Below are 12,888 nucleotides of genomic sequence, written 5' to 3'. Positions count from 1 at the left end.
CCCTGACCCTGAAAGAGACTCCAATGTGGCATCGTTGGGAAGGACGAGTAAGGAGAGGCTTCTAAAATCTCAGGGCTAGGACAAATGGAGAAGTTACTGAGACCATTCGAGAAATTCGATGATCAACGGGACGATGATGATGATGATTATATATTATATATAATAACTTTATTATCTAATTATATATAATAGTTTTATTATTATTATATATATTATAGCTGAAGGTCCCATACAGTTGGGACAGAAAGAGGTTTCTCTCCTAGCTGTTACAAATATTGTAACACATCCCTTCTGATTTGCTTCTGGAGACAAAAGTGGGTAAGTCTTCGATTTCATCTTTGCTTCATTCCTTATTGCCTCTTGCTTACTATTCTTCAGAACTCCAGTTTATATGTGGAATCTCTTGTGCAAAAAAAGAGATACTAGTTATCTTCTAGCCTGTCCTGCCTCTGCCCCAATCTTATTCCCTGGAACATCTCTCTTTTGTCACTATCCTCCACCAAGATCTACTGCTGTTCGTCACCTGGAACTTTCCCATGATTCCAGTCAGTTCCTGAGACAATAGAGGGCAGAATTTTGGGGACCCTGCCCATCTAAGACTCTCACTCTTCTACTGTTACACTTGCTTCCTGGGAATGCGAAGAGAATTCTAGTTTAGGATGTCTTTCCCCCATGATTTCCACTGTTTCATGCTTAAAGTTATAGACCTAACTTTAAGTGCTGAGTCATTTGCATGGGGATTTTTCATTTTCCTTCTCTTTAAATTCTTGTATCTTATCTTCAGTCCTGGCATTCCTGGCACTTCACAATGACATGCCTGCCAGTGCGACTATTTTTATTCCTTGTGCTGGGTTGCTGGCAGGACCTTCTGATTTGGAGACACATATCCTCCAGTTCTCAGAAGTCAATCTGCCTCAAGTATTTGAGAATCTTCTCTCATCTATTCTCTCTTTTTTTCTTTCATGGAATTCCTATTGATCAGTTGTTAAGACATCCTGGGTTGATTTGATCATTTTCTTCTCATTTGCTACTCTATGTCCCATGTGTATTATACTTTCTAAAAGATTTTCTTGAAATTTTCTTTAAATTCTTCTGGATTGTTTATTATTATTATTATTATTATTATTATTACTATTATTATTATTATTATTTTGCTACTGTAACCTGAATTATCAAGAGCTTGTTTTGAAAATATAATGTTAACTATTAAAATTTGTATGGAACCATAAAATTTCCCAAGTAGCAAACACAATTCTAAGAAGAATTAAAAAAGAAGATGATGGGAGGTATTGAGTTTCTCAACTTTGAATTGTACCACAAAGTTATCATAATCAAAACTTCATGGTACTGGAATACGATAGACCTGCAGACCAACGGAACAGAATTGGGAATCCTCAGTTAAATTTCCAGATGTGTGAATTGTTAATCTACAACAACGAAGCAGAAGTGGAGCAAAGAAAATCTCTTCAACACATGTTGCTGGGAAAACCAGATAACCACATGAGGGGGAAAAAAAAGGAATTAGAACTATACCTCACACTCTTCACAAAAGTAAACTCAAAGTCAATTAAAGACCCTGATATCAGGCTAGAACCAATAAAATACACAAAGGAAAACAGAGAAAGAATGTATCAGGAAATGGACCCCAGAAGAGTCTTCAACAAGTTGACCACAGAGGCAAAGACAACAAAAACAGAAATAGACAAACAGGACTACAGGATATTAAAAAGCTGCACAGTAACAAAAAACAGAAACTCAAACTAAAATGAAAAAGATATCTTACTGAATGGGGAAAATATTTGCACATAATACATCAGATATTATTGTGGTCTAACGTCCACAATCTATAAAGCACTCATAAAACTCAACAACAAAAACAATCCAACAATCCCACCCAGTAACGAGGAGAGGAGATGAACAGATACTCCTTCAAAGAAGAAAGGTAGATGGTTAATGGGCATATGAAAAAGTGCTCATCATCACTTACGGTTGATGAAATGTAAATCAAAACAAGACATCATCTCACATCAGCAATAATGACATAATCTGAAAGTCTAGAAATAGCCAGTAATGTGAGGGATATGGTAAGAAAAGAACCCTCATTCACTGTTGGTGGGATGTCACCGGATTCAACCTCTATGGAAAAGCAATATGGAGATTTCTCAAAAAAAGTAATAGCATTCCCACATAACCCAGTGATACCCCTTTTGGCACCGCCCAGTCCACACACACACACAAATCAGAAAGGAAACAGGCCTATGTATGTTCACTGCAGTGCTTAGTACAATAGCCAAGGTAGGGAAACAACCCAAATCCCAACTATGGATCAAGTAGTCATGTGATATATACACAACAGGCTACTATGCAGCTCTGAAAAAGGACAAAATCCATGCAATTTGTCATGACATGGATGGAACTAGAGGGTATCATGATGAGGGAAGTCAGTCAGAAAGAAAACGATAGGTACAAAATTATCTCTTACATATGGGATTTAAACATACACAGTAATGGAGCAAAAATGGCTGAAAGCAACAGAACTGGATAATGGACCCAGAGAAGTGAGCTTATATGTAGGGGTGGAGCAGGGGGAGGGGGGAGGGCAAGTGGGGAGGGTGAGCTGAATAGGAGGGGACTCTGGCTACTTGGAGGGAAGTGGATACCCTGGTGATAAGTGTGGAGTTGGAAAGATATATAAATAAAATCATCATTAACAAGTGTTGTAATTCATAGTACCGCAATAAAGATAAACAGCAATTTTTATAAACATTTGTATAAATTTTATAAAAATTTAGCTATCAGGCTTCAATTAGCCTCTTGGAAACCCAAATATATATTTGTATCTCAAGAACAGAGTTATATTTTCTTATGTTCCAAGAGCAATTATAAAAACTTTAAGATTAATTTTTTTAATTTAATCACAGTGAGATGCATAACTACAAGGTTGTTCATGATTGGGTTTCAGTCATACAATGTTCCAACACCTGTCCCTTAACCAGTATACATTTCCCACCACCAATGTCCCCAGTTTCCCTCCTGTCTGCCTCCCCTCCATGCCTTCCCCACATCTATTCTCTCTCTTGTCTCTCTCTTTCTCTCCCCCCCCCCCACTTTCTGTCTCTCCCTCTCTCCTCACTTTCTCCCTTGGGACACTATGGTTTGCAATACAGGTACTCAAAGGTTATCATGTACATCCCTTTACCACTCTCAACACTCAATTCTTGTCCAGAGTGAACATTTCTATTATTTTCATACTAACTCCTTCTCTATCCCAAAAACTGAAATTTTTTTAAGTATTGTTTTTATCCTGTGCCTTGGTGTCTCCGGTTAAATTTGTACCTCTATTAAAATGAAAAACTTCCTCAAAGGTATGTCTGGGGATCTTTGTCTGTGTTTAAAGTGGGATAGTGTAGTGCTGACAGAGAGAGCCATGTAAATCCAGCCTGCTGACCGCTGAGGCTCAAGGCCTACTTCTTATTTCTGACAAAGGAGCCAATGAGCTCTGTTGAACTACTCAGACAGTGAGTGTCATAGGCTGTGAAGAGGAGATAAATGCCAGCTCAAGAAAAACTAAATTTCTAGTTTTATTCCTTGTACATCTAAGGAACAGCAAATGTCTGTGCATGGATTAGCAGTCAGTGACCACTGGGATAGACCAGTAGTTTCCAATCTGATTTCTGTGAACTGGCATGACTCTGCAGACTGGGAGTTGAAACCTATTGAGCTAACTAGTAAAAGCCAAGCTTGGAGAGCTCAGATGTCCTAGCCCAGGGAACTTCAGCATGGGCATGGACAAGTGCCAGTCCACAGGTGTAGAGAGGCTGGTAACCACTGATCTACCCCCTTGGTTTTAAGTGCAGGTCTGTGGACTGTATGTAGGGCAGGTGCCAGTCTGCAGGTGTTAAAGGGCTGAAGAACTCTGTCCTAAACTCCTTCATTGCTTTATTGGTATACTGATCACTGAGCAAGTATGTTCTTTTATGACACCAAAGAAGAAAGCTGGCTTTCAAAGCATATTAAAATTTTAGTTATTTTTTAATTGTTCCTAATATTTGAGCCATACTATGGATTCTGTTTATAGAAAAACATACTGAGATACGGACAGAATTATTTTTAAGTATGATTTATAATAGTAGCTTACCAGATATCTCATTCCCCACAGGAAATGTCTAGGGAAAACTCAGAAGTTACCTTTAGTCTCTTGAAAAATAAACTACACTGTAGGATAAAAAATAATAGTTTGAGTTCAATGGGGGGGGGAAATGTGTTGTGATGAATTGCTTTGTATTTCATGGTATGCATAGATATGATTTTATTTCTACTATATCTGCATCTCTATCTCCAAAAGAACTTATACATTTATAACTGGAAAATGGCCTCTTCTCAAATAAAAAAAGAAACATTCCATACATAGAAAGCACTAAGCCAGAGAACGGAGGGAAAGACCCAACCACAAATCAAAGATGACCCTAAATGTCACTTGCAGGGATGGGAGTCCTCCATCACAAGGACAAAGTTCTAAGAAAGAGTCGCTACCCCAATAAAACCAACGCCCCCAATGTGGCAAGCACAGTGGAAACACCACCCCATAACCTTCTACTCTCGGCGGTGACTAAGACAACCCACTGCAACCCTTGCTCAGTTCATGCAGCCTCCACTGTGTAATAAAATATTAGCATCTGGTCACCCAAGTCAATCTCCCTCCCCACAAGCACAGACACATCCTTCCTGGGATGGCAGGAAGCCCGACCCCCAGCTGATACGACATGTCTGGAACAGACTATGTGCTATGGACAAACCCAAATAGTCACATTGTTCCTTTCATCCTCTTCATCAAATTCAGTTGACTCTATGAAAATATATGCTAAACATATCTTGCTGATGGATACATCATACTTAGCTGTTCTTTAAATAAATAGTTAAGTCAACGCATACTTCGGTTGACTTTTCCCCCTATAACTGAACATGTGTTTTTGCACTCAGGAATCACTCCTGGTGGTACTCAGGGGACCATACGGGATGCTGGGAATCGAATCCGGGTCGGCAGCATGCAAGGTAAACACCCAACCCACTGTGCTATCGCTCCAGCCTGAGCATATGTTTTTGAAACCACGATCCTAATTGACCTTACAATAGTATGTGACATACACTGCTTCCTTTGACCAAAATCCTTCCCTTGTTTTATTTATCTGCCGAACTCCTGGCAGGTTCAAACTCCTACTGAAGAGCTCAGAAAGCATTGTTTTCAACATCTCCTTCCTTTACCCACCTTACCTCTACCCCAATTTCTCATTCTCTTACTGAATTAGATGATGCTCTTCTGGCTCCTAAAACCATCCTCTGCATACTATCGTCACAAGAGTTACACAATACTCTATCTCTCTATCGAGTCTTTAGATTTCTCCAAGGCAAGAAACTATGTTGCTCATCTTTATGTTCTAGTTCTTATCAGTGTCTGCACAAACAGATGATTTGAAACTTAAATCCAGAGTTCCGGAGATGTGTGCTTAGAAAACAGTTTACCCCACTTGATCCAAAAATTCCCAAGCAAGTAATGCCTAAAAGTTGTGCTAAGATATTAAAATATTCTCTATTCTCAATAAAACAGAAATTTTTGTTGTTGTTGTTTTGGGACCACACACAGTGGTGCTCGGGGCTTACTTATTCCTTGCTCTGTGCTTAGGGATTTTCTCCTGGCAAACCTGGGAAACTAGAAGGGGTGCTAGAGATCAAACACGGGTCAGCTGTGTGCAAGGCAAGCACCCTGCTGCTGTACTGTCACTCTGCCCCCCACTCCAGAAATGTTTTCTTATGCTAATAAGATTAAATAAAAAACCTTACCGGCAAAGTTCCAGGCAGAGATGCATCAAAAAAGGAGACAGAAGAATTTGGAGGTGCTGCAAAGTGAACTTGAGATCCAGAGAAGAGTTTAGAGTTGGAGGATATCTGTGCATGAATTTCCAAACCTACCACCGCTATCCACTTGGGTTTACTAAAGAGAAAGACATAACGGTTAAGAAGTGAGTAGCTTTGTCACTCTGTCACCATGCATAACTTTCTGAGCACAAACTAAAAATGTCCATTTCCTGTGTTTTTACCTCATTAGAAATTTATACCCCAATGCCAAAAAAAATGTTGATTTGTACTGGTGACTAACTTATAAGCAGTCCATAATGAATACCCCAAAACTGGTACAATAAAATTCACTGGCATTTTAAGACAATTTAGATATGGGTATCAGGTGGTGGCTGCTTGGCTGGCTTCAGTGAAAAGCAGCATTTTCTAAATTAACTGTTCCTTAACAACCAATCACTCTGCAAATGAAGGAAACTGATCTTGCAAACATTATTTAGAATTAACATAAGCATCGAGATTTGGCTTGAAAAATAATGGTAAATAACTAGCTACACATCTCATTATTAAAAAAGGAAATTTCCAGTCATGTTTTGAATTCATTTTATAACAATGAATTGCAAGCACAATGAAGAGAGACACAGATGGGGAAATGTGGGCAAAGGAAAACATTAAGCCATCCGATGTGGCTTTTATTTTTCTTTCAAAGTCCCTTAAATGACTTTCAATTTGAGATCTAATTTCAGATTCTCTCTTGTTTGTTCATGCTTGACTGTTACCAAATGTAAGAAGCTGTTAAATGCTGTAGTCACTGTCACTGTCATCCCATTGCTCATCGATTTGCTCGAGTGGGCACCAGTAACGTCTCCATTGTGAGACTCGTTACGGTTTTTGGCATACTAAATACACCATGGGTAGCTTGCCAGGCTCTGCCGTGCGGGCATGATACTCTTGGTAGCTTGCCAGGCTCTCCGAGAGGGACGGAGGAATCAAACCCGGATCAGCCACATGCAAGGCAAATGCCCTACCTGCTGTGCTATCACTCCAACAGAAACAATTAGGAAAATTTACAGATAGATGAAACTTAAACCCCAATGCTCCAGTAATCTCTTTTATTTTGCCATGCTTAATCTGATGTTCTGGATGTATATTTCATACATATGTCTCTCCAATTTTTTAAAAGTGTGCTAATTCTGGGGAGATACCATAAAGGGCTGGAGCACATGCTCAGCCCAAGCCCCAGCACTGCATATTCAAACCGCAGCACGACCAGGCACAGCTTTAGAGGCTGGGAAGGCTGGGAGGACTGAACCATCAGGGCTGGTATCTCTAGGAGTGAGCCCCCTCGGAAGCCTGTGCAGTTCTGGCGATGGTCTATTTACACATACACTGTCCACATTTTTCTGTTTTCAGCCTGTTTTTCTTTGAAGCAATTTTTGTATTACCTGGACACATACTGGGTTACCTTTCAATCATTTCAATACATTAAATTGTATGAGATTATCTATAATATAATGAAGACTTTTAACATTGGAAGCACAGTCTGTAACTGAGACTTAAATGAAGAACTCATTGCAAATTCTACAGTTCCAAAAACACTCAAAGCATTTTGGCAGTTTCATCAAATGAAGAAAAAAAATACAATTTCCATTCACAGTGAGACGATCTAATTTATGAAAATAGAAACCAGAATACTTCTGAACAATTCCCCCCATTCCCCCAACTGAAAAAGCATAATAATAATAATAATAATAATAATAATAATAATAATTAATAATAATAATAATAATAATAAATAATGGCAACCTATCTCAAAGGATAAACAGATTAGACACATGCCTTACATTTCTCTATTTAAAAACAAATACTTAAATCTTATGAAGAAAAAACAGCTGTTCAAAGGCTATCTAGCAAAATAAGCAAAACTCCAAATAAAGCAGAGCTCTTTCTAGTATTTTCTACTCCTACAGTAGACACATGTTCGACATGAAACGTCTTCACAGACAGGCAGTGTTTTCTGACTTTTACTAGTAAAGCTTTGGAAAACGGCTGGCCCACAGTGGCGCTAAATATCACTTTAATTGCTCTGCCCTAATATCATGACACCAATAGTGCTATTAGTAAGGTGGACGAATGGCCGAATCCACTCTTCTGTCTGGCCAGCCTTCAATTAAAAAAAAAAAAAAAAAAGGCACTTGCAATTCTACAGTGTCGGGTTCCCGAACACGTCTGCTTGAAACCGTGCTTTATGTGCAGGGGCGAGGCTGACAGAGGCTACCTTGGCTTTCACTTAGACTTTAGAATTTCACGTTAAAACCCAACACCTCCCCGCCCATCAAATCACCGGGACTAAAGGCTTGGGCTATAGTGGCCATCGTCTCCCCAATTCAGCGGTTCCACCTCACCCAGAAGCGGACAGAAAATGGTATGAAAAAAGCCTTGCCTCGGGCTCTGGGACGTGCTGAGGGACTGTTGGGCTACTGAGCTCTGCCCCCTACTCTTGCTGGACGCGGACCCTGGCGGAGCCCCTCTTCCCAGGCGCGAGCCGCCGTCCACGTAGGCGAAAGCCCATCGTTTCCCAGGACAGCACCGGCGCAGCATGGGCGCCGCCATTGTTTCTGCAGAGTCCTGGTCAGGTGACCCAGGCTCCGTTCGCCGCGAGGATTTCTGGGAAACGTAGTTCGGGAGATGCAGGAACCCCCGACAGACGCGGAACAGAAGACTACTACTCCCGGTGAGCAGTGCGAGCCGCCGGCTGCCAGAATTCTGCAGAGGAGGGGAGGGAAGAGAAGGGGAAGGTTTGCCAAAAAGGGGTTAGTTAGAGGGTTTCCGGGTTGGAAGGCGTGACTCCTCCTAGCGGGGAGTTGGGGAGGTTAGTGTCTAAGAGCGCAAGTAGGTTTAGAACTTTCCGTGCCTGAGATTCAGTGCTACCCCGGACTTTAGACCCTTCCAGCTAAAGTTAACAAGGAGACTTTAGTGCAACTGAGTTATTTTCTGCCTCTCCTATTTCACTTATGAATTTGTGCATGAATGCCCCAGAAACTTCTTTGGGTCCTTGGCATATTCCAGAAACAGTTTGTAGACATTGGGGAGCCATAGCAATTAGAAAAAAAAATATATATGGCTCTCTTTTCTTGGAAGCGAAGGCATACAGAGAACGGAACAAAATACAAGCAATTTTCGTGTGGGCAAAAATGCTTTGTTTTAGCAGAGGTGCTAGGAGACAAAGGGGCCTAGACTATACCGTCAACTGCTTTTTAAACTCTCCTCCCCACCCTACCCGTCTTAATTTCTGAAACACTCCTTTGCAAGGAAGTCATTGGTAGCAGATACCATTGATGAGAACGAGCACATCATACCAGCAAATTTCTCTTCCCGTTTTAAATCTCTAAATGATGCCTAGATAAATGCCTGTTTTGGTGTAAAGTAAAAATATCAGTAGTGTTTATTTTCTATCAGCAGCATCCTTAACTGCTGCGAGCAGCACCACCAAGCCCCTTTTCTGCACCCGCTTTTTGTATTGATTACTGTCATTACCACTCCTACCAAATATTCCTGTTATTTTAGGGTTTTTGTGTAATTTGTTATGATTTGATAAGCTATTTTAGGGGTCTGGAATGCTCAGAACTTATTTTTTATAGATGAATGGTAATTGCTTTTTGAGACATTTCTTAGGAAAGTTCTATTTTTGGACATTGTATTTGAGCACAATCTAGAATGGCCATTCAGCCATTCTTTAGTAGATGATCCTATTTTAGTGCTTATGATGTTTATCTTCACAAGCTCTTTGAAAATTAAGAATTTGTTTATTCATCATAGAATGACCAGCATGAAAATTCTCCTCAAAACATTGCAGAGAGTGGAAAAAGGATGAGGTTGTTGCCCTTTGGAGGAAGTAATTGTTTAGGGGAATTGATGAGAATAAGTGAAGGAGGCAAAGAGAAATGACCTAAGTGAGGTACATGTAGGAGGTGATGAATTGAATATGAAAGGAAGACTGTGTGGGTGGGTGCCAAGTAGCTCCTGAATTTCTGACTTGTAGAAGTGGAGAGTTGATGGAGTTATTCACTGAATTAAGGAAACTAGGAAAGAAACAGATTTACAGGAAAATAAGTTTGGTTGCCTTGGAGACTTAAGAGGAGAAAGCAGGTAGGCATGTTAGCTGCCTGCATATGGAACAGAGAGAAAACTGTATAATCTGAATACTTCCCTGGAAATTTTTAGTTATTAATCAGTAACCTATGGATTAGGAAGCCATAACCTATGTTATGTTTTCATTCAGAGTTTTGTACAGTTATGATAGTTTGATCCTTCCATGGAGCCATTTTTATCACTCCTTAAAACAGTCATTTACTTTTGTCTTTTCTAATTTTTTTCCATCCATGTCACTGACCCAAACTACTAGAATCGAAGTATTTTCAAGGGCCTGAAACAAAAATGAGAGATATAGCAGATCACAAGGTCGAGATGAAGATATATTCCCAAAAATTGTCCCTAATTTTTTCCCTTTTATCAGACTGAGACCACTCTTTAAATTCCTAATTAGTATCTCTTTACTTTCCCTAAGTGTAAAATAAAAAGGTTTCTGATGACAAAATGAATCTTTGAAGCAAAAGTGATATTATGCAACGTTACTCGAGGTAAGCTTGCTTTCCCCCTCTCATTTAGCTCCTCAGATCTTTCTGGCCCAGATCTGGGGTCAGGAGAATTGCTTCTGATCACAGCATGGTTCCACCTTTGATAGGGCTACAAAGGAGGGGGAATTCTTCATCTCAGAAGTGAGCATAGAGTGTAGGCATCCTCTAACCAACAGAGAGGAAACCCTTTGCTACCTGGTCACTGATAATTAGCTGTGTCGGAGGCAAGTCAACCCCTAACAGTATTATGTGGGCGTTCTGAAGAACCGCTTCTAAGAGAGTATGACATAATCTAATGAAAGCCTAACTTTATAAGCAAAATGCCATGTCAAAACAGCATGTAAGGTATTGCTTCAAGGGCTCCCACCCCACCACTAGAGGGAGAAAAAATCCTATGCATCTAAGTATACTTTTGAAAAAGTATGCTTTTCACAGATGGAACCTTCCAGTTGCATGTAGCTGACGTAGCTGTTCAGAATCCCCTAAGAGTTGGCGGCTCTTTTCTCCCCACAAGATGATATTATTTCCATAAACAACCTTTGCTTCCTCATGCTTGGCCCAGTAACTATGGCATGTTCCACTAGCCTCTCCCACCTTCCTCCTTAATGATTCAGGGATACCCACCACTTCTCCTGCCCTTGGGGCCATTTCTTGCCTTCCTCCTGCTTGCCAAATCTGATATCTGTCAGAACCCTTGCTGACAGACAGTTCTCGAGTGGAGAGAGCTATTTTGGTTCCTCCAAAAGGTGGCTGTCATCTGCATGACACAGAAATTTTCATTTTCAGGGGGCCCAGAAGGTAGCAGAACTGGATTTCTAGCAAAAAACCAAAAACATTTTCTTAGGAAGAGTTTCTCAGCTCATATTTTATCCACAGAATTGACACAGTGCACATACATTTAGAGCAGGTTTTTAAACAGAACTTCTAGTTGTAACTTATAAACAGCAATAGTTAAGAAGCATGTCTGAGATCACACGCTTGGTTTTTGACTCCTTGAACGTCAGCTCTGGGAGAGACTGGCTTCCTGCCATCTTTGACTCAGAATACCCAGGTGCTTCTGCAAACACTTTGATGTATGAGCATAAATCATTTCCCACCCCTCCTCATCCCCCCCAATGTATCAGTAATCATTCTTTATCTTTTCACTGGTTTGAGATGAGGCAATGGTATAAAAACATGGTTCTCACACTTATGTCTATTTCATAACATGGGCACAAGATGCGGCTCTTAGGAAGAGTTACAAATGGTGCTATGTCTCCATTTTTTTTAAAAATGAAATGAATGGTTTTATTCCACTATCTTTTGGGGAGTGGAGTTGACCTTGGCCACACCCACTGGTGGTCAGGGTCTATTCCTGACTCAGTGCTCAGGAGTGATGCTCAATGTTCAGGGAACTATATGTAATGTCAGGGTCACCTGCATTGGAGGGAAAGGGCCTGAACTCCTGTACCATCTCTCTAGGCTTATTTAAGTTTTTTGTAAAAGCCACAGTTGCTGCTGAGGTGACCACATAAGGTGCCAGAGATGAGCCCAGACCCTGCACATGCTGGTAGGTGCTGTACCACCTGAGCCACGTCCCCAGTCTGAGGTAAACAATCTTAATGGAAACCTGAACATTTCTAGCAAAATTAGAAAATCATTTCCAAACCAAATTTTAATAATGTCACAACATTGTATTTCAAAATGAATTTATACACAACTTTGAATCTTTTGTGTTTTGTTTTGATGCCATACCTGATATTGCTCAGGGCTTACTCTTGATTCTGTGCTCAGGAGTCACTCCTGGCAATGCTTGAGGGATCATATGCAATGCTGGGGGTCAAACCACAGTCAATAGCATGCAAGAAAATTGCCTTAACCCCTGTCCTATCTCTCTGCCTCCCCACAACCTTTAGGTGTGTGGTTGTTTTTTTTGGTTGCTTTTTTAGGTCACATCCGATGATGCTCAGGGGTTACTCCTGGATCTACATTCAGGAATTACTCCTGGCGGTGCCTGGGGCACCATATGGGATGCCAGAGATCAAATCTGGGTCAGCCATATGCAAGGCAAATGCCCTCCCCATTATACTATCGCTCCAGTCCCACAATTTTTAGACTTAAAATTGCTTTAACAAAGCTACTCTTTATTCCCTACATTTCAACTAATTGTTTTAGTTCTGTGGAAATAAAAGCAATGTTCTAAAGACATTTAGCAAACAAAAAACCAAATTGACCTTTAAGTCTGACATAACTGGTGTGGGTGTTTTACCTAGTTTTTCTCATCCCAATTATGTATTCCATCCCTCTGGTGCACGGTTGTTCTGTGTATTCTCTACCTCAAACCCCACCATGCTGCCTGGAATGTCATGCCTTATTGGGAAGGAAGGAGGGAGGGAACGCAGGTAGGTAAGTCAGTAGAAAT

The 12,888-nt window shown here is 40.5% G+C and overlaps 1 protein-coding gene across 1 annotated transcript in view; it reads right to left on the bottom strand.

Moving 5' to 3' along the window:
* GATB (glutamyl-tRNA amidotransferase subunit B) overlaps positions 1–8,489 on the bottom strand; it is a 62,493-nt gene extending 54,004 nt beyond the window's left edge. The window contains exons 1-2 of the mRNA XM_055144853.1: positions 8,294–8,489; positions 5,839–5,989 (exon numbers count right to left, since the gene is read on the bottom strand). Of these exons, the coding sequence (XP_055000828.1) occupies positions 5,839–5,989; positions 8,294–8,463 (321 nt within the window). The 5' untranslated portion in view covers positions 8,464–8,489. The remainder of the gene's footprint in view (positions 1–5,838; positions 5,990–8,293) is intronic.
* Between the last annotated feature and the right edge of the window lie 4,399 nt (positions 8,490–12,888).

This window comes from Sorex araneus, chromosome 7, assembly GCF_027595985.1.
Source record: "Sorex araneus isolate mSorAra2 chromosome 7, mSorAra2.pri, whole genome shotgun sequence".
Lineage (NCBI taxonomy): Eukaryota > Metazoa > Chordata > Mammalia > Eulipotyphla > Soricidae > Sorex > Sorex araneus.
The sequence above is the reverse complement of the archived record's forward strand: the minus strand, read 5'-3'. Positions and strand labels throughout refer to the sequence as shown.